The sequence below is a fragment of the Rhinopithecus roxellana genome, chromosome 6 (assembly GCF_007565055.1).
Source record: "Rhinopithecus roxellana isolate Shanxi Qingling chromosome 6, ASM756505v1, whole genome shotgun sequence".
NCBI lineage: Eukaryota > Metazoa > Chordata > Mammalia > Primates > Cercopithecidae > Rhinopithecus > Rhinopithecus roxellana.
Window position 1 is genome coordinate 51,164,241 of NC_044554.1, and position 20,937 is coordinate 51,185,177.

Here is a 20,937-nt window from a genome sequence, read left to right on the forward strand (position 1 = left end):
TCTATCTATCTATCTATCTATCTATCTATCTATCTATCTATCCATCCATCCCTCTTTCTATCTGCCTACTCATTTAGAAAGGATACACCCTGAGGTGCTAGTAATCCCTGTAACTAAATGTATAAGGTTATAAATGTTTTTTGTTTTCTCAATTTTCCTTTTTAATATTTTCCAGCCACTTTTTTTTTTTTTTTTTTTTTGTCATGAGTACATGTAGCTTTCATAGCAGGGAAAATAAAAGCAAATTTTCAAATTTAATATGCAATTTAAAACTCCTTGATAATAGGACTTGAGTATTTTTGTTCACCCTAGCCCACTGCTGTATCCAGCAGAGTGCCATGCTCAAGAAACACTTCTGGAAGGTGAGCAGGTGGTGCCAGAGAGGAGTCCATGATAAAGGGGACTGAGCAGAGCTGCAGCAAATGGAGCAAATGGAACAGCAAGGACCTACTCATTAATATTAGTGTCTTCAACTGGATTTCTCTTCTTAACATTTTTAACTTGACATAATTTCAGACTTGCAGAAATGTTGTAAGGAAAGTACAAATAACTTCCAGCTACCTTTTATCCAGATTCAACGTTTGTTAAAACTTTACTACATTTCTCTCCCCACTGTATTTCAAGGAGATTTAGACACAGAGGAAGGGTGAGTCTGTGTTGACGTATTTCGTTCTCCAAATTGTTCTTAAAATGTTCCTCTGTATTAGAACTCCCCTGGCAGGAACTCTGTTCTTGCCACCACTAGGACTAGAGACTCTCTTCCCTTCTTTGCCCCGCCTGCTCCCTTTGCCAAGAACACTGAACAGGAAGAAGTATTTCGCGGGGATGCCACCAAGGCAGAGACTGTGAAGAAGGAAGAACGTTGCTTGGGCAGAAGGAGCATATTCTCAGGAGACGGGGCCCCTGCCTGCCACACCAAGCATTGGGCCACCAGGAAGACCCCCATCTGCAATCCAGCCTAGCCTTCCAGGGAGAAAGAGGTGAGTCTGTCTGTCTGTCCTGGCTGCATGGACTGTTGAGCAATGGCAAGACCTTCAGGGATGCCTGTCCTGTCTGTCTCCTACCCCTGGTATTTGGAAGATTGAGGCTTCTGACAACTTAAGTCAGTATGGTGAAGGCTACAAACTAAGGTCCTTGGGAACAAGGGTCATTTCAAGGATAAGGGTTCTCAAAATACAGGAGAGGGTTTAATTATTAGACAGAATTTAGGAGGCCACAAATAGGGCAAGGCTGAGGCCCAGAGTAGGGAATTACTTCTAGACCCTAGATTGCTGTCCAGAAGGAGAGGCAGCATGCCTGTTCCAAGGCTCTAATCAATACCTGTTTCTTTCTGTGTTCTGGGCCCATGCTGGGTCACCTCCTGGTACCTATCAATGTCATGCCTGTCTTCCAAGTCTGTCTTGCTTTGGGTACTCTGAGCGAGAGGCTGGAATATGTCCTGGTGAAAAGCAGCCTTGTTCCCGAATTCTGATGCTGCCGTGCTCTAATCTTCACAGGCCCCTGCAGCTTCTTCACCATGAACTGGCACATGATCATCTCTGGGCTTATTGTGGTGGTGCTTAAAGTTGTTGGAATGACTTTCTTTCTACTTTATTGTGAGTATTTGGGCAACCTCTTGCCCTAACCTCCACGTTGTTTGGCTCATTGACTCTTCTCTTAGAAGGCAAGGTTGTGTATACAGGTTTCATACCCAAGTCTTTCCATCTTAGACTAACTGGCCCAATCTGATGTCAATTGGCAATGCCTTTCTCACTCCCCAGCACACACAGTGGGCCAGGCTCCTTGGTCTACCTTGGAGATATAGAACTTAACAGTCTCTGATGGTTAGACCCCCATGCAAAGCTTTTGCTAGTGGAGTATTAGTTGGGTGATCTCAGCTGAAGTACTTGGCAGTGCTTGTTATTGTTGCCAAAATCTAAAAATACAGCTCCAGTTCAACCCAATGATAAGGCCGTAGTGAGAGCTGAATTATAATGTAACAGGATTTAACTGACAAAGAAATTTCTCTCTGTGTACATATAAATTAATTCATCCAAATGCCTAGTAAAAGAAGCCTCCTAGGAAAGGATTTTACTGCAATCAGAAACTAGAATCTTCTCCAGCCCCAGAAAGCCAGTAGGGAAAATAAATGAGGAAGGAAATGTGAGTAGGAGGCAGTAGTTAGCTAAGAGGTGTCTTCCCCATGATGCAATCTGAAGGTGCAATTCCTGTCATGTCAGACAGCAGGAAAGAAATAGGAATAAGTGAACGTAGTCACAAAACCACATTTACGCATCTTCACTGAGTCAGAGAGTTCAGTATTTCCCACTAATAGTCACAGTACCCTAGCAGCCGCTGTGCTGATACGTTTTTGCCATATTCATCGTGCAGTCACATTTCGGGCTGAGCCAACAGCTGATTTTCTTTTCAGTTCCACAGATTTTTAACAAAAGTAACGATGGTTTCACCACCACCAGGAGCTATGGAACAGGTAATCTGCATGGTGGTAAATCTTCTCCCCCTCCTCCCGCTATTTCTATGCTGAATTTCTAGAGACCTTCCACACAGCCTCCTTTCCCAAGAAATTCTTTTGTACAATGGTCCATAAAGATCCTCTAATTAATTTCCTTTCTTTTACATATGAGAAAACCAAGAGCAGACTGAGGGAAATTTCTGATCCTCAAGTTTTCTTCTGGATATGGGGATGATTTATATCTAATCATTATAATAGAATGTGAAAGTGTTTAATAGCCAGGAGCTATGGGAGATAGAGAGATGAGTGGGGCATGGTTCTCCTGTCCCTGTTAAACCAGCTTCCTCCTGAAGCCTTTCCCAACAACATCCTCTCACTTCCTGTTAAGACACCTATTACTATTGACATCGTTAGGAGAAAGACCACTTCTCATTTATCTTAGTATCAACAGAGGCAACCCAATACAGTGAGCTGTATGGAAAAAATACCCATAAAATACTTATTGAGTCCTTAAGTTATAATCTCAAAGTAGTTTCTGATGAAAACCAGGCTATTACATCTTAGAGTCTATAAACTAAATAAAAAGTGAATGCCAATTTGTTTCACTAAGATAAAAGTAAGTAACTAATTTGATGTCAGAGTAAAATGGTCTTCAACCACAATGGACAAATAACTGGCACCCCGATGAGATGTTTGACCAGCCTCTGAAGTCACTGCAGCTGCCTGCTCAGACAGTCACTGTTCCCAGGAAAATGAGGCCCCTATATGGATTTCTAGAAATGAATGGACCCTTCCCTGCTTATAGAAAATCTCCCTTAAGTTCATTTGCTTCCTTGTCTGCTGTTATCCCCTTGGTCCTGAAATTTTGTTCCAATTAGCCTCAATCCTTAGAGCTAATACAGTGCTAATGAGAAAAGGGTCCCAGAGTTGCCCAGGATTATGAATTTTCCTATTGAATCTGGGACACCAGAAATAGAAAGAACAGCAAAGATGCTGTGTGGAGCCTGGGGGAGAAGTACTCCAAACAGTCCTTTGGAGAAAACACTGTCAAAGGTTTATACAAGATAGGAGTGTGAGAGTGTCTCTCTGATAACTAAATTCCTCCATTACTTTTCCTTTCTTCTGTTCTTTTTCTCCGGATTTGATGCCTACCGCTACATCAAAAAAAAAGGAGACATGAAATAGGATTTGGGTGTCGAGCATGACAAATAATGGCAGTAGTTAGATGGAAGGCTCAAAGAAAGAAATTGTCTGAAATGTTCTAGCTCAGAGTAGCCAAGAGCTTCTCATCATCTCCATGATTCAGATAGTCACACAGCCCATACTCTGATGTTTCTGTTTCTGTGTTGTATTTGTCATACTATAACCTTCAGGTTTTCTTTTCACTTAAGTCTCACAGATTTTTGGGAGCAGTTCCCCAAGTCCCAACGGCTTCATTCCCACAAGAAGCTATGGAACAGGTAAAGTGCAAGGTTACAACCTACTCTCCATCCCCTAGGTTCTCATGCACTGAATTCTTAGAGACTTCTCCCATTGTCGTTATTCTTATGGAATTTTTTTTCTCAAAGGGACCATAAAGACCTTCCAGTTCATTCTCTTTACATACATTATTTTGGCTTTTTAAAAATTTTCTGAGTACATAGTAGGTATATATATTTATAGGTTACACAATATATATTGATAAAGGCATGCAATATGTAACAATTAGATCAGGGTAAATGGAGTATCCATCACCTCAAGCATTTATCTTTTGTATTACAAATAATCCAATTATACTCTTAGTTATGTTTAAATCTGCAATTAAACTATGTTTGATTATAGTCACCCTGTTGTGCCAGCAAATACTAGGTCTTATTTAGTCTTTCTATTTTTTAGTACCCATTAACAAGTCCCACTTCTCCCCCATACCTTCCCACCAACTACCCTTTCCAGCCTCTGGTAACCATCCTTCCACGCTGTATCTCCATGAGTTCAATTGTTTCAAACTTTAGCTCCTGCAAATAAGTGAAAACATGTGAAGTTTGTCTTTCTCTGCCTGGCTTATTTCATGTAACATAATGACCTCCAGTTCCATTCATGTTGCAAATGACAGGATCTGATTTTTTTTATGCACAAATAATACTCCATTGTGTATATGTACCACATTTCTTTATCCATCCATCTGTTGATGGACACATAGGTTGGCTATTGTGAATAGTGTTGCGATAAAAATAGGAGTGCAAATGTCTCTTCAATATACTGATTTCCTTTCTTTTGGGTCTATACTTAGGAGTGGAATTGCTGGGCCATGTGGTAGCTCTATTTACAGTTTTTTGAGGAATTCCAAACTCTTCTCCATAGGTGGGCTAGTTTACATTCCCACCAACAGTGTATGAGGGCTCCCTTTTCTCCAAATCCTTTCCAGTATTGGTATTGCCAGCCTTTTGGATAAAAGCCATTTTAACTGGGTTGAGATGATATCTCATGGTAGTTTTGATTTGAAATTCTATAATGAGGAATGGTGTTGAGCACCTTTTTATATTTCTATTTACCATTTGTACTGCTTCTTTAGAGAAATGTCTATTCAGATCTTTTGCCCATTTTTTAACTAGATTATTAGATTTTTTTTTTTCCTATACAGTTGTTTGGGCTCCTTACATATTTTGCTTATTAATCCCTTGTCAAATGGGTAGTTTTCAAACATTTTCTTGCATTCTGTGGGTTGTCTCTTCACTTCGTTGATTGTTTCCTTTGCTGGGCAGAAGCTTTTTTAACTTAATATGATCTCATTTTTCTATATTTCCTTTGGTTGCCTGTGCTTGTGGGATATTACTCAAGAAATCTTTGCTCACTTCAATGTCCTACAGAGTTTCCAGAAAGTTTTCTTGTATTTTCATAGCTTGAGATTTTAGATTTCAGTCTTTAATCCATTTTGATTTAGTTTTTGTATATGTCAAGAGATAAGGGTCTCATTTTATTCTTCTGCGTATGAATATCCAGTTTTCCCAGCACCATTTATTGAAGACACTGTCCCTTTCTCAATGCATGTTCTTGGTACCATTGTCAACAATGAGTTTACTATAGATGTATAGAATTATTTATGAGTTCTCTCTTCTGTTCTGGTCTATATGTCTGTTGTTATGCCAGTACCATGGCATTTTGGTAACTAAAGCTCTGTAGTGTAATTTGAAATCAGGTAATGTGATTCCTCCAGTTTTGTTATTATTTTGCTTAGGATAGCTTTGGATAGTCTGGGTCTTCTGTGGTTCCATGTACATTTTAGGATAATTTTTTCTATTTATGTGAATAATGTCATTGGATTATTGACAAAGATTGCATTAAATCTGTAGATTGCTTTGAGTAGAGTGGACATTTTAACAATATTAATTCTTCCAATCCACAAACATGGAATATTTTTCCTTTTTTTTTGGTGTCCTTGTCAATTTCTTTCATCCATGTTTTATAGTTTTCATTGTATAGAACTTTCACTTCTTTGGTTAAATTAATTCCTAGGTATTTTATTTTATTTGTAGCTATTATAAATGGGGTTAGTCTCTTAATTTCTTTTCAGAGTGTTCACTGTTGGCATGTAGAAATGCTACTAATTTTTGTCTGTTGATTTTGTATCCTGGAGCTTTACTGAATTTGTTTATCAGTTCTAATAGTTTTTTAGTGGAATCTTTAGGTTTTTACAAATATAAGGTCATATCATCTGCAAACAAGGATAATTTGTCTTCATCCTTTCCAATTTGGATGCCCTTTATCTCTTTCTCTTGTCTGACTGCTCTAGCTAAGCCTTCCAGTACTATGTAGAAAAAGAGTGATGAAAGGGTGTGCAGCCTTGCCATGTTCCAGATCTTACAGGAAAGGCTTTCATTTTTTTCCCCATTCAATATATGCTGGCTGTAGGTCTGTCATATATGGCTTTTATTTTGTTGAGGGATGTTCCTTCGATACCCTGCTTTTTGAGAGTTTTAATCATGAAGGGATGTTGACTTTTATCAAATAATTTCTCAGCATCAATTGAAATGGTCATATGGTTTTTGTCCTTCATTCCGTTGGTATAATGTATTACACTGATTAATTTGCATATATTGAACCACCCTTGCATCCCTGGGATAAATCTCACTTGGTCATGATGAATGATCTTTTTAATATGTTGTTGAATTCAGCTTGCTAGTATTTTGTTGAGGTGTTTTGCACCAATATTGATTGGTATATTTGCCTGTAGTTTCATTTTTTGATGTGTCTTAGTCTGTTTTTGGTATCAGGGTAATGTAGGCTTCATAGAATAAATTTGGAAGTATTCCCTCTTTCTCTATTTTTCAGAACAGTTTGAGTAGGATTGGTATTAGCTCTTCTTTAAATACTTGGCATAATTCAGCAGTGAAGCCATTGGATCCTGGGCTTTTCTTTACTGGGAGAATTTTTATCATGGCTTTCATCTCATCACTTGTTATTGATCTGTTCAGGTTTTGGATTTCTTTGTGGTTTAATCTTGATAGGTTGTACATGTCTAGGAATTTGCCCATTTCTTCTAGACTTTACGATTTATTGGCATATAGTTGCTCACAGTAGTCACTAATGATCCTTTGAATTTCTGTGCTGTCCATTATAATGTCTCTAATGTCTCCTTTTTCATCTCTGATTTTATTAATTTGGGTCATCTCTCTTTTTTTTTTTTTTTTTTTTTTTTTTTTTTGGTCTGGCTAAAGGTTTATTGATTTTATTTATCTTTTAAAAAAGCCAAATTTCTTTGCATTGATGTTTTGTATTGTTTTCTTCATTTCAATTTATTTCTGCTTTGATCTTTATTTTTTTTGTTCTACTAATTTTGGGTTTAATTTGTGCTTGCTTTTTTAGTTCTTTAAGATTTGTCATCAGATGTTTTGTTTGAAGCTTTTCCTTTTTTTTTTTTTTTTTTTTTTTTGGATGTAGGCACTTATAGATATAAACTTCCATCTTAATATCCTATAGGTTTCAGTATGCTGTGTTTTCATTATCATTTGTTTCAAGAAATTTTTCAGTTCCCTTCTTAATTTCTTTATTGACTTATTGGTCATCCAGGAGCATATTGTTTAACTTCCATGTATTTGTACAGTTTCCAAGTTTCCTCTTATTATTGACTTCTATTTAATTCCATTGTGGTCAGAGAAGATGCTTAATATCATTTCCACTTTTTGAGTGTTTTAAGGCTTGTTTTGTTACCTAACATATGGTCTATCCTTGAGAATGATCCATGGGCTGAAGAAAAGAATGTGTATTCTGTAGCTGATGAATAGAATGTTCTATAAATATCTATTATGTTCATTTGGTCTATAGTATAGATTAAGTCCAATGTTACTTTATTGATTTTCCATCTGAAAGATGAGTCCAGTGCTGAAAGCGGAGTGTTAAACTCTCCAGCTATTGTTGTATTGGAGGCTATCTATTTCTTTAGCTCTAATAATATTTGCCTTACATATCTGGGTGTGCCAGTATTGGGTGCATATATACTTACAATCGTTATATCCTCTTGCTGAAGTGACCCCTTTGTCATTATATAGTGACCTTCTTTGTCTCTTCTTACAGTTTTTGTCTCAAAATCTATTTTGTCTGATATAAGTATAGCTACTGTTGCTCTTTTTTGGTTTCCATTGGGATGAAATGTCTCTTTTTATCCCTTCATTTTCAGTCTGTATGTATCTTTATAGGTGGAGTGGAGTATGTTTCTTGTGGAAAATAGATCATTAGGTCTTGTTTTTTCATCCATTCAGCCACTCTACATACTTTGATTGGAAAGTTTAATACATTTACATTCAATATTATTATTAATAAGTAAGCACTTACTTCTGCCATTTTGTTATTTGCTTTCTGGTTGTTTTTTGGTCTTCTTTTCCTTCTTTCTTTCCTTCCTGTCTTCCTTTTAGTGAAGGTGATTTTCTCTGGTGGTATGATTTAATTTCCTGTGTTTTGTTTTTCATATATCTACTGTATATTTTTTTATTCAAGGTTACTATGAGGCTTGCAAATACTATCTTATAACCCATTATTGTAAGCTGATAACAACTTAACTCTGCTTACATAAACAAACAAGTAAGCAAAAAAAGAAAACTAATAAAGATTCTACATTTTAACTTTGTCTCTCACTTTTTAACTTTTTGTTGTTTCCATTTATAACTTTGTTTTTACTGTCTATGCCTTGAAAATTTGTTGCAGTTATCATTTTTATTGGTTCATCTTTTAGTCTTTCTACTTAAGAGTACTTTACATACCACAGTTACACTGTTACGATTATTGTGTTTTAACATGTGCCTACTATAATCAGTGAATTTCATATATTCAGATGATTCCTTATTGCTCATTAATGTCCTTTACTTTCAGATTAAAGAGCTATTTTTAGCATTTCTTATAGGATTGGTGTGCTGTTAATTAAATCCCTCAGCTTTTATTTGTCTCGAAAGTATTTCTTCTTCATGTTTGAAGGATATTTTCATCAGATATGGTATTCTAGGGTAAAGGGTTTTTTCCTTCAGCAACTTAAATATGCCATGCATATTAAATCTCCTGGCCTGTAAGATTTCCACTTGGGGGACATCCCAAGCCTAGTAACAATGTGGGTCTGCTACCAGATATATTGGAGCTCCATTGTACATTATTTGTTTCTTTTCTCTTGCTGGTTTTAGGATCTTTTCACTATCCTTGACCTTTGGGAGTTTGATTATTAAGTGCCTTAAGGTAGGCTTCTTTGGGTTAAATCTACTTGGTGTTCTATAACCTTCTTGCACGTGGATATTGATATCCTTCTCTAGGTTTGGGAAGTTCTCTGTTATTATCCCTTTGAATAAACTTTCTACCCCTATCTATTTCTCTACTTCCTCTTTAAGGCCAGTAACTCTTACATTTGCCCTTTTGAGGCAATTTTTTAGACCTTACGAATGTGTTTCATTGTTTCTTATTCTTTTTTCTTTTGTCTCCTTTGACATCTGTGACCCCTCTGGTTCTGTTATTACAATATTCTGATGTATTCCTCAGTATGCGAATTTCATTTTTTAACTCCAGAATTTCTGCTTGATCCTTTTTAATTATTTCAATCTCTTAGTTTATCTGATAGAATTCTAAATTTCTTCTCTGTGTTATCTTGAATTTATTTGAGTTTCCTCAACACAGCTATTTTGGATTCTCTGTCTAACAGGTCACATATTTCTGTTTCTCCAGGATTGGTCCCTGGTGTCTTATTTACCTCAATTGGTGAGGTCATGTTTTTCTGAATGGTCTTGATATTTGTAGATGTTCATCAGTGTCTGGGCATAGAAGAGAGGTATTTATTGTAGCTTTCACGATCTGGGTTTGTTTATATCTGTCCTTTTTGGGAAGGCTTTCCAGGTATTCAAAAGGACTCGGGTGTTGTGACCTAAGCTCTATCTGCATGGGGGACATCTCAAGCCCAGTAACGCTGTGGGTCTTGCAGACTCGTACAGGTACCCACCTGCTTGGTCTCGGATAAGATCTGAAAGATTTATCTGGATTACCAGACAGAGACTCTTGTTCTTTTTCCTTACTTTTTCCCAAACAGAATCTCTTTCTCTGTGCTGAGCTGCCCAGAGCTGGGAGTGGGGTGACACAAGCATCCCTGTGACCACCAGCACTGGGACTGCATTGGGTCAGACCTGAAGCCAGCACAGCACTGAGTCTCACTCAAGGCCCACTACAACCACTACCTGGGTACTGTTTATGTTTTGTCAAGATCCTACGGCTCTATAATCAGCATATGGTGAAGCTAGCCAATCCTGTGACCTTCCCTTCAGGGCAATGAGTTCCACCAGGCCTTAAATAGGTCCAGAGATGCTGTCTTAGAACCAAGGACTGGAGTCAAAAACCTTATAAATCTACCTGGTGCTCTATTCTCCTGTGGCTGAGCCGAAACTCGAATCATGAGACATAGTTCTTTCCACTCTTCCCTCCCCTTTCCGCAGGCAGTGGAGCTCCACCCTATGACCACTACCATCACAGGCCCACAGGGTCACTGCCAGAATACCACTGATTTTTGTTTAAGGTACAAGGGCTCTTTGGTCAGCTTGCCACAAATGCTGCCAGGCCTAGAAACCCACTCTTTATGTCTGTGGGCTTCTATCTGGTCCAGGGCAGGTCCAGAAATGCTATTCAAGAGTCAAGGCCTGGAATCTTGGACCCCAAGAGCTGACCTTTACTTCTCTGTGGCCAAGCTGTTACATAAGGTGCAAGACAAAGCCCCCTTTACTTTTCTCTCTTCTTTTCTCTAGCAGAAGAATGTGCTGGGTTTCATTTGAAGCCCGAGACATCTCAGTCTCACCCAAGGCCCATAACATGCTACCTAGGGATTGCTGCTTATTATTCAGGGGCCAAGAATTCTTTCATCAGCAGGTGAAGGGTCCTGTCAGAACTGTGTACTTATCTTCAAGACAGAGGATTCACTTTTGGTCCAGGGTATGTCCAGGTGTATCTACAAATGTCTTTCAGGAACTAGAGTTTGGAATGGGGACCTCACGACTCTGACTAGTGCCCTATTCTACTGTGGCTTGCATCCAAGATGCAAGACAAAGTGCTCTTTACTCTTCCCTCTCCTCTTCTCAAGCAGAAAGCAAGGGTCTCTTCTGGAGCTGCAAGTTGTGCTCCCTGGGGTTGGGAGAGCAATGGCACAAGCATTCCCTTGGTCACCCTGGCTGGTATCTCAGTAGGTGCCCTCTAATTCCACTGGCTCAAAGCCCAGCTCAGCACAAGGACTTGCCTAGGAGTTGTAGTCCTTGTGGCCTAGAATACCTTTCAAGTTTATTTAGGGCCCCAAAGCCATTCAGCTCACAGTGGGCAAGGCTTGCCAGAACTCAAGTTTCAACCACTGGGTGGGTTATTCCCCTCTGGCTAGCACTCATCTAAATGCTTCCTCCATGGGTGGGCATCAGCTGAGTTCGGTCCATTTTGCCCTCCACTGTGAGAGGGCAGCACTGAGTCCAATGTAAAGTCTCACGATCCCTGCACACTCCCTCTCCCATGCACACAGACTTTACCATGCCATGCTGTCACTGCAGCAGGGATAGGGCAGAGCTGGTGTCAGTAATTCAAGACTGTCTTTCCTACCCTCTGCAGTGCCTCTTTCAGCTACCCAGGAACTGCGTGTTCATCTGACTTTTTGTTCTCATGTATGTGTATGTGCTTTTTTATGTGTAGATAGTTGTCACATTTGGTGTTCCTGTAGGGGGACGACTAATGGAAACTTCTATTCAACCATTGTGCTCTTCTCCTTATTCTCTTTAGATTATTGTCAGGGAACCAGACTAGACTGGGTGGAATTCCTTCCTGGATGGAGAATAATTTTTACCAATATAATCGTTAAAACAAAAATATGCATCGCTGTTTCATCACTTAATTCCAGGATTCATACCCCAAACCAGTAAACTCATACTCTCCTTTCTTGGACCTCTTCAGTCTGCCCCAAAGACTGGGAATTTTATCAAGAAAGATGTTTTCTCTTACCTACTTCTGAATCATCTTGGAATGAAAGCAGGGACTTTTGCAAAAGAAAAGGATCCACACTGGCAATTGTCAACACGCCAGAGAAACTGGTGAGGACACTGGAATGGTACAGTAAAGCTACACACTCTACACAGCCTCAGTGGGTGGGATGGGGTGGAAATTTGGGGAAGCAGGGATGGGATTGAGTGAGGAATGGAGAGGTGGCTGGCTGAAAAACTGAAGCTATTTGTTCTGGACTGGGGGTTAGGAGACTCTTCTAAGTAGCAGTGAAGCAGCATGTTTTTCAGTTTCATTAAACCACAGAAATTCACACCTTGTGGTTTTTTCTACAGGGCGCAGTAATGAGCTGATATCCTGGGGATGGGCCGAGATATTTAAAGTGAAGCAAATGACCAAATGAGATGATGTGTGTCAAAGTTGTTTAACAACTAAAAGAATACCTCATAGATGTGATGTCAATATACCATCCCAGTCTGCGTAGTAAACAAGGAAGATGTGAATTGACAAAATTAGTAATGTGAAAAACTGAGAATCAGGTCATAGAACTGAATTTGCAGTAGATGATCATGATAATAATCATGAAGATGTATTACTATCCACATTTTATAACTGGCAACTAGGGCACAGAAAAGTAATTTGCCCAAGGTCAAATAACAAAACACAGGATTGAATTCAGATCTCTCTGACTCCAAAACCCATACTCTAATCTGTGCTACATACACTATACTCTTGCTTCTCTCACTTCTATCCCCTTATTCCTCCTCTAAAAAGTCCTCCTGGGATTTAGAAGAACTTGTAAGATAATCTCCTTTCTGAATCTTGGTAATAGATGACCAAGGGATCTGGATGCTACAAACCCTCTAGGGCTAAGTACCCAGGTAGCAAGGGAAAATGTCCTAAGGTAGAAAAACAGGAGCAAGACAGGGGAATGAAAAGAGGAAAGGAGGGAAGGCAAAGGGAAGAAGCAAGTGTGACAAGTCTGCCACACCCATTAAGTTTTGTGGATCCCAATTTGCATCCTTGGTGATGAAAAAGTCATCATGGCCAGCCTGGCCAACACGGTGAAACCATGTCTCTACTAAAAATTAGTCAGGTGAGGCGGTGCACACCTGAAATCCCAGTTACTTAAGTGGCTGAGGCACAAGAATTGCTTGAACTCAGGAGGCAGAGGCTGCAGTGAGCCATGATTGTGCCACTACACTCTAGCCTGGGCAACAGAGCAAGGATCTGCCTTGAAAAAAAAAAAGGAAAAGGAAAAGACAAAGGTCATCATGCCAATGGGTTGCTGGTGACTCTCAAGTCTGTGTCTCCAGCTCATCCTTCTCCTCCAAACAGGTATATCAAATTGCACTTTGATGTTTCAAGAGTCCCACAAACTCACTATGTTCAAAACTGAGTCAATTATATTTGACCCCACCGCTACTCCTTTTACATTCCAAATACTGGTGAGTACTCATGTCACCCAAGATTGAAGGCTAAGAGTTTTCTGGGACTTTACCTTGTCTTTTCCTCCTCAATTATTTGTTAACCAAGTCCTTTTCTCTCTATGCTCAAAACAAATAGTTCAGTTCTTGCCTGGATTTCTTCAGAATTCTTCTAATCCATCTCCTTGCCTCCTGTTTTGCACTCTTACTAGCTGTCCCCCTCAGAACTGACATCATAATACCTCTAAGGCTCTAAACTGTGCCATTTTCCAAATTAAAATGGGTTAAACCCCAGTTCTCCTAGCATGGCATATGTTAGGTTCATGACCACGCCAAATGTCACACTCACGGTCAGGTTCCAGCCCATGCTCAGGTCCTGCCTGGGTGGCAGATAGCTGAAAGAACACTCGGGGGGGCCGTAAGCAGGTGAAATGTAGTTTTATTCAGCAGCTCTTTCATCAGCAGCTTTCTCGCACTGTCTGGCTGGCTGCTTGATCCGGCCGCTCCCATGCACAGCTGCACAGCCAGTTCTCCCTTGTGTTCAGGGTCAGCAGCTTAACTCTTTCTCCCTCTGGACATCAGTGCATGCTGAGCTGTGTCCTGGCTCCCCTCTGTCCATCTGCAAGATGGACAGCCTTGGTTCGCTCTCTCTTTCTCTGGGCACCAACGCCTGTACCATGTCAAGACACACTGAGCCGAGCCAAGCTGCGTGCACAACATCGGCAGGTCAATTGTACCTTTTTCAAACAACAGTGGCTCTCAGCTAAGCATGAGCTTACACAAACAGGTTATATAGCAAGCATATATATATATATATATATACACATTCCCTAAACTCACTGAGTCACTTTGGCCCAGATGTCTGCCTCGTTCTACTCCTCGACCAAAGCACATCCATGTACCTTACCTCGTATCAGGCCTTGCACAGTGTCGCCTCTGCCTTCTCTCCAGCCTTGTCTCTCAAACCACCTCCCTGCCACCTCTGCACTAACTATACTGAGCATCTTGCAGTTCCTCAAATGCTCCAGGCTGCTTCCCCCGCCTGCCTATAATCCATGCCATCTTCCAGAAGTCCATACTCTCCCCGACAGTTTGTCTGACAAACTTAGCTATCTCCTAAAATTCATCTCAGGTATCACCTCATCTATCATTCTAGAAAAACTTCAGATCTATGTAGAATGATCGCTTCCTCCTTTCTGCCTCTTCCAGATCTAGTATATAATTCCCTAGGACTACACCTGAGATACCTCATTATGCTAGTTAAGTTGGTTGTCTTCCCTCATTAAACCTGTGGTTCTTCAAACAGACTCTCACTCTGGAATCAGTGGTTCAAAGACCACTGACTTTTTAAAAATGGTGATAAAATCTATGTACTTCTTCCTAGAAACATTACATAAGCAAAATATTTTTCATAATATTCCAGTGGTTTCATAGTTTTCCTGGGAAACCATCCATGGCTTCCAGCGTGAGAGTTTAGCATTAAGGATTCTGGTTTTAGACTATGGGTCAGAAAACTTTTTTTTAAAAGGGTCAGATAAGATACATTTTAAGCTTTTCAGGGCATTGGTCTCTGCTGTTGTAACTTGAAAGCAGCCATAGATAATATGTAAGCAATGGGCGTGGGTGCATTCCAATAAAACATTTACCAAAACAGGATGAAGTCTGGATTTGGCCCGCTGGCTGTAGTTTGCCAACCCTCTTGATCGTAATTTCTTTGAGGAGAAATATATTTGCTTCCATATCCTCAGCCTAACACAATGCATGGCACATAATAGACACTCAAAAGATGTTTGGTAAATGAGAACATTCAGTAATTAATTAACAAGTTATTATTGAAATAAGATATTTCAGAAAAGGAGAACATTGAAAAGGGAGAAACTAAGGAAATAGCCATGGGGATGGAAAGAATAAGACTTGGATACCCACTGATTATGGGAGGTATAGGAAACACTTCTGGCTGAAATGATTTGTAACTTATCAATTAAATACAGAACAAAGATGTCTAGGACTAGTGTCAAATTAGCAAATATTCAACAAGCACTTGCTTATTTCTTCTTGGATTACACTTCTAAAAGCAATATACTTTTAAATCTCACTGTTTTCCTTTCCTAAGTATTCAATAAATAGAAACACATTTTGTTAACACTTGATTCAGCCTTACTTAGCATATAAAATTTCTGGCAACAAAAACAATCCTATGGATAGAAGCATGACATATTTTTCTTTAAATGACACTATTTCCGATTGTATAGTACCCCTTCCCCTTCATTCTCACAGTGTGGTCCCTGGACAGAAACATCAGTATCACTTGGGCATTTTGTAGAAAAGTAAATTATTGGTTCCCTTCACTAGACCTACTTAACCAGGAGCCCAGCAATCTGTTTTAACAAGACCTCAGGCTTTCCAGATTCCCTGTGAAGCCTGACAACTTCTTTAGGGTTAGTAGTGAGTCCCAGCTATAGCCGGTCTCAGAGTTCCCTACCAGCCTTCCTTATTCCCAGGATCAGATACAATCATGGGCACATTGGCTCAAGAGAGGCATCATTAAAAGAGTCACTGTTGAATTTTTTTTTTAATTTCTAGAAGTTTCTTCAGGACATAGCTGATACAGAGAAGTATTTTATTGGCTTAATTTACAACCGTGAAGAGAAAAGATGGCGTTGGATCAACAACTCTGTGTTCAATGGCAAGTACGTGAACATCCCACAGTTTCCTGGGGATCTTGGTTTGCTTCAAAAGACCAAACCTGAGATTGGTGGGTTCGCTCTGGAATAGCTCAAACGCTGACACTTGACTCTATTCTGTTCTTCTCCTTTCTTCCAACCCATCTATTCCCTGAGACACATTTTAATAAACTTTTTCTTATGAAAGAGATCAAACTTTCATAAGGAGAGAGAAGAGTATTCATATAGCAAATTATTTTATTCAAATCAGGATCCAAACAAATCCACATACATAGCACTCATTTGATGTATCTCGCAGCTCTCTATAGATGCTAGTTTGTATAGCACTGAGCATTTCTGACTGATCAAAAAAGCTTAGTTTCTTGACTTCAAACAGACTAGATATGAGTCTAGACTGGATGCTAGCTATCTCAAGGAGACACGGTCAGTTTTATGGAGGCAACCCAGTTGGTATAGAGATGAGATCTGTTTCTATAACACCTAGCATTTCTGACTGATCAAAAGGGCTTCATCTTTTAACCCACAGATCACATTTTATTACAAAGTACCTACAAGTTTCCCCAGATGTGCCTTCTTTATCTAAATAAAGGTTATTATAAGCAACTTGTCTATGCCTCAAAGCTATGAACTTCTGACCCCCAAGAGCTGTCTCCCGTGAATTGTTCCATGGAGATTAGGATTGGTGCGAACACCAATAATTTTCCCAGTGTTTATACGAAAGTAGTGATTCAAACAGAGGTCAAGTCAGTCCCCCAGCTTGTAACTGGGCTTCCCTACAGAGAGGAGGAAATTGATATTTATTCAGTGTCTTTTAATGCCAGCACTATGCTAAACACTCTGCATATGTTGTTTCCTGAAATACTCCCCATGATGCTACATGAAAAGCTTTTATCACTCCCCATTTCACAGACAGTTGAACTGAGGACAAGCAAAACTTAGAAATGTGTTAAATATCATACAGCTAGTCCAAAACACATGACATTTCTCTGAAACCAGAGTCTTTTCAGTCAGACTGAAACAGACTGAATGACAGAAAAAGAGGTGGGAGAGCCAACAAATACCTCCACCAAGTTTTTCTGAAGCCACTATGGTCTGGAAAGGGATGCACAACCTCTCTCCTTTTCCTTCCTGTCCTCCCACTGTGAACACAAGTACTGTCCTAAACAGTACTTTTGTAAGATGAGACAGCCCATGAGATGCTTCTAACCGAACGCCACAGTGAGTTAGTTAGTCCAAGACTGTGAATCCTCACAAGCTGGCAGAAGAGCTGACAGGAAAGGGTCGGTTTACAGCTGCATTTGTGGAGCTGGATTAGGAGAGGGATCTGAGCCAAATGGAGACCTGTGTGGGCCTGGTAGTCTGCTGCCCCTCCAGGTAAAATTCCTGCAAGACTCTCCCTCTGGAATCAGGAAGAGCCTGGGCTACAATTATGGGCCATTACCATGCTTTGTTTTTTGTTTGTTTGTTTTGTTTTGTTTTGTTTTCTCATTTAGTGTTACCAATCAAAATCAGAATTTCAACTGTGCGACCATTGGCCTAACAAAGACATTTGATGCTGCATCATGTGACATCAGGTACCGCAGGATCTGTGAGAAGGATGCCAAATGATCACAGTTCCCTGTGACAAGAACCATACGTGCAACTCTTTTTGAACCCACAGAGGTCTTCTGGCCAGTGATTCTTTTACTTACCTATCTGTCTACCAGCAGCGGTCCTTGCCCATTTGAGAAACTGAGCTTCTTTCTTCTGCACTGGGGAACTGGATGCTAGCCATCTCCAGGAGACAGGATCAGTCTTATGGAAACAACTCAGTTGGTATAGAGATGAGGTCTGCTTCTGTAGTACTGAGCATTTCCGACTGATCAAAAGGGCCTAGCCTGTTGACAGGGTTTGTTTTATTTTAGCCTCAGAGTATCTACTGTACTACCAGGGAGCAACTGTAGAGTGAGCAATTATAAACACTATTTAGGGATTACCATGGTGGAAGAGGGATAAACATAGCTCCTGTGACCTCATCTCTGTTCTCAAGGGAAGCCCATTCACATGCCCCTCCCTAACTCCACAAGCTGGGGTAGCAGAGGCTCTCCTCAGTCTGAACGAAGGCTGGGCCTTGGGGAGGGCTCCTAGTGCTGAGCTTGGAGCAGCACGGACAGCAGCATTGTTTATGGGAATGGAGAGACGTCTGGGCAGGATAGGAACCTTCTTGGAGACCCCTTTGAAGAAAACCAGACAGCCAAGGGAACAAAACACACTAGATTTCTGTTCTTCAGCAAAGCCCTGAAGAGACACTTAAGCTAAAAATTCCCTTGTCATATTTCTGAAACTCCATTATAACATATGTAACTCCTTTGTAACCAAAATTTAGGTAAGCAGGCTTCCTTTGCTCTGAAGGTTTTGAGTACCTGACTGTATTTGTTGAGTATATTTTTAAAATTTTGGATAGTCTCTTAGGCAACAATAATCACAATATATTCGTCCCTTCAGTTCTAGAGAGAACCTGATATCAGACACAGCCTACTGACCCAAGGAGCCTGGCACTAGTTGGCATCACATTGATCTAGAACAGGTCCAGCTGATGAAGCAATAGAAAAAGAGGAGGGCTGCTCAGGGAAACATTGGCTGGGGGCAAGGAATAAGCACATAGTAGAAAGGGAACATCAGGGTCAAATGGAAATCACCTGAGACAGGAAACAGCTTTCATTTGGCCATACTGGAAGAAAGGCAAGAAAGGGGAAGAAAAGTCTTGGCATACCCTGGCTGTTCTCTACATTCACAAGACATCAGCTATTTACCCTGCTTGGTGCATGAGAAAGAGAAAAGAGATGCCTTGTGTGTTTTGAGTATGAATAAGTAAACCATAAAGAAGACCATGTATAAAACTGATGGAAATAATAGTCGCCTAAGTACAATGCGTACCATTTTGTGTCTAATAACAACGTACCACTGTAATGACTGTACATATCACTATATGCATACCAAACAAGATGTTGTAAATCATATTTTTTATTACAACACTAAGTTCTGTTTCTGCATTCCTAGGTTTCATCATTTTGGGCTCCTTAGCATGGCCACTTACAATTTTTAAAAATGAGATAACACATCAGGTGTCTGAACTTGCTTAAAGAGAATCACCAGAAGTAATTTGTGTTTGAGATGGGGTGGAAATTGGAATTATATTAGTAGCCTGTGGAGATACAAGTTCTCTGACTGTGTTGGCAAAGAATAAGTGCTACCGTTGAGAAGGGAAGTAAGGCTGAGTCTAGGTGGAGAGAAAAATCAACAGAATTATAGCCAAAGGCAAGCCCCAGAACTCAGACAACAGAAAGGAAATCCTAATCCTTCTGTTTTGAGAAGAGAGAACTATAGTTGCTTCACTTCCTGTTTCATGACAGAATAACTGCAAACTTTTAAGATCAGGAAATTTAGACATCTAGTGATTTCTTTAGTAGACAGTTTAAATTTCCCCCAAGATTAGGAGACACTTCTGTGCAGGTTCTAAAAGGAGCCCAGTGGCCTGGGGTGGGAGTGGGGAGTAGACAGGGAAAATGTGGGCTTTGGTTTAAGTTTATCATTGGGAGAGTTCCTGGATCCTTGCAAGCTTAGATAAATGTGATCTTTATTAGATAGCAGTGGCATGCTTTAAAGAAAAAGGCAATGAAATTTGAATTTGAGTTTTGACTTTGCTTCTAATATGCTGTGTGAATCAGTACAGTTTTCTTACCCTTTCTTGGTCTTAGTTTCCTTATTGATAAAATGGGGTAGTAATACCTATCTCAAAAAAGTATTGCACATATTAAATAACATTCCTCTATGTATCTCAATGGCATTAGACATTAGGAGAAGCATTTTGTGGAGGATTTGAAGTTGAGATCTTCATCCAAGAAGTAGCTTTTCAATTTGCTAGAAGCTTAAAGTAGGCAAGCCACTTAATTTTTCAGAACTTAACTCATTTATAATATGCGAATAAAAATTTGCCCAAGTCAGAGAAGGGTGCCTCAAAAATGTTGTGGCCAAGCCACATGGAGATCAAAGGCACACTGTTCATGACTTCAAATGTGGGCCCAGCCTAGGTCAGCCAACCCCCATACAACCCTTAGATTCACGAACAAATCCACCTGAGATCAGCAGAGCCACCCTAGATCAGCAGAAACTCTAAGCATGAAAATAAAAGCTTATATCACTGTATACCACTGGAGTTTTCCGGTTATGTCTCATATAGCAAAATCTAACTGATGCAATCTCCACCTGGCCTTCATCCTTCTCCCTTTATTGTCCTTTCATGTATTGTTCATCCAGCAACCAGGATGATCTTGTTAAAACATTAAACAGATTCTGTCACTCTTCTTCAGCCCCCTGTGATGGTTTTCCAATGTGCTTCTGAAAAGAGCAAACATCTTTAAAAGGCTCACTGTGGCAATTTCTTAAGGATCTAAAACTAGAAATGCCATTTGACCCAGCGATCCCAATACTGGGTATATACCCAAAGGATTATAAATCATTCTACTATAAAGACACATGCACACGTATGTTTATTGCGGCACTATTCACAATAGCAAAGACTTGGAACCAACCCAAATGTCCATCAGTGATAGACTGGATTAAGAAAATGTAGCACATATACACCATGGAATACTATGCATCCATAAAAAAGGATGAGTTCACGTCCTTTGTAGGGACATGGATGAAGCTGGAAACCATCATTCTCAGCAAACTATTGCAAAGACAGAAAACCAAACACCACATGTTCTCACTCATAGGTGGAAATTGAACAATGAGAACATTTGGACACAGGGCAGGGAACATCACACACCAGGGCCTGTCATGGGGTGTGGGGAGGGGGGAGGGATAGCATTAGGAAAAATAACTAATATAAATGACGAGTTAATGGGTGCAGCACACCAACATGGCA

At 39.9% G+C, this 20,937-nt stretch overlaps 1 protein-coding gene across 1 annotated transcript; it reads left to right on the top strand.

The window, feature by feature from the left end:
- The first annotated feature begins 782 nt into the window (after positions 1-782).
- On the top strand, positions 783-20,371 carry CLEC5A (C-type lectin domain containing 5A). The gene is made up of 7 exons (XM_010359829.2): positions 783-980; positions 1,497-1,595; positions 2,411-2,470; positions 3,844-3,912; positions 11,873-12,009; positions 15,928-16,034; positions 17,522-20,371. Exons 2-7 carry the CDS (start codon positions 1,517-1,519, stop codon positions 17,634-17,636), a joined length of 567 nt encoding a protein of 188 aa, XP_010358131.1. The 5' UTR covers positions 783-980; positions 1,497-1,516; the 3' UTR covers positions 17,637-20,371.
- The last annotated feature ends 566 nt before the right edge of the window (positions 20,372-20,937 follow it).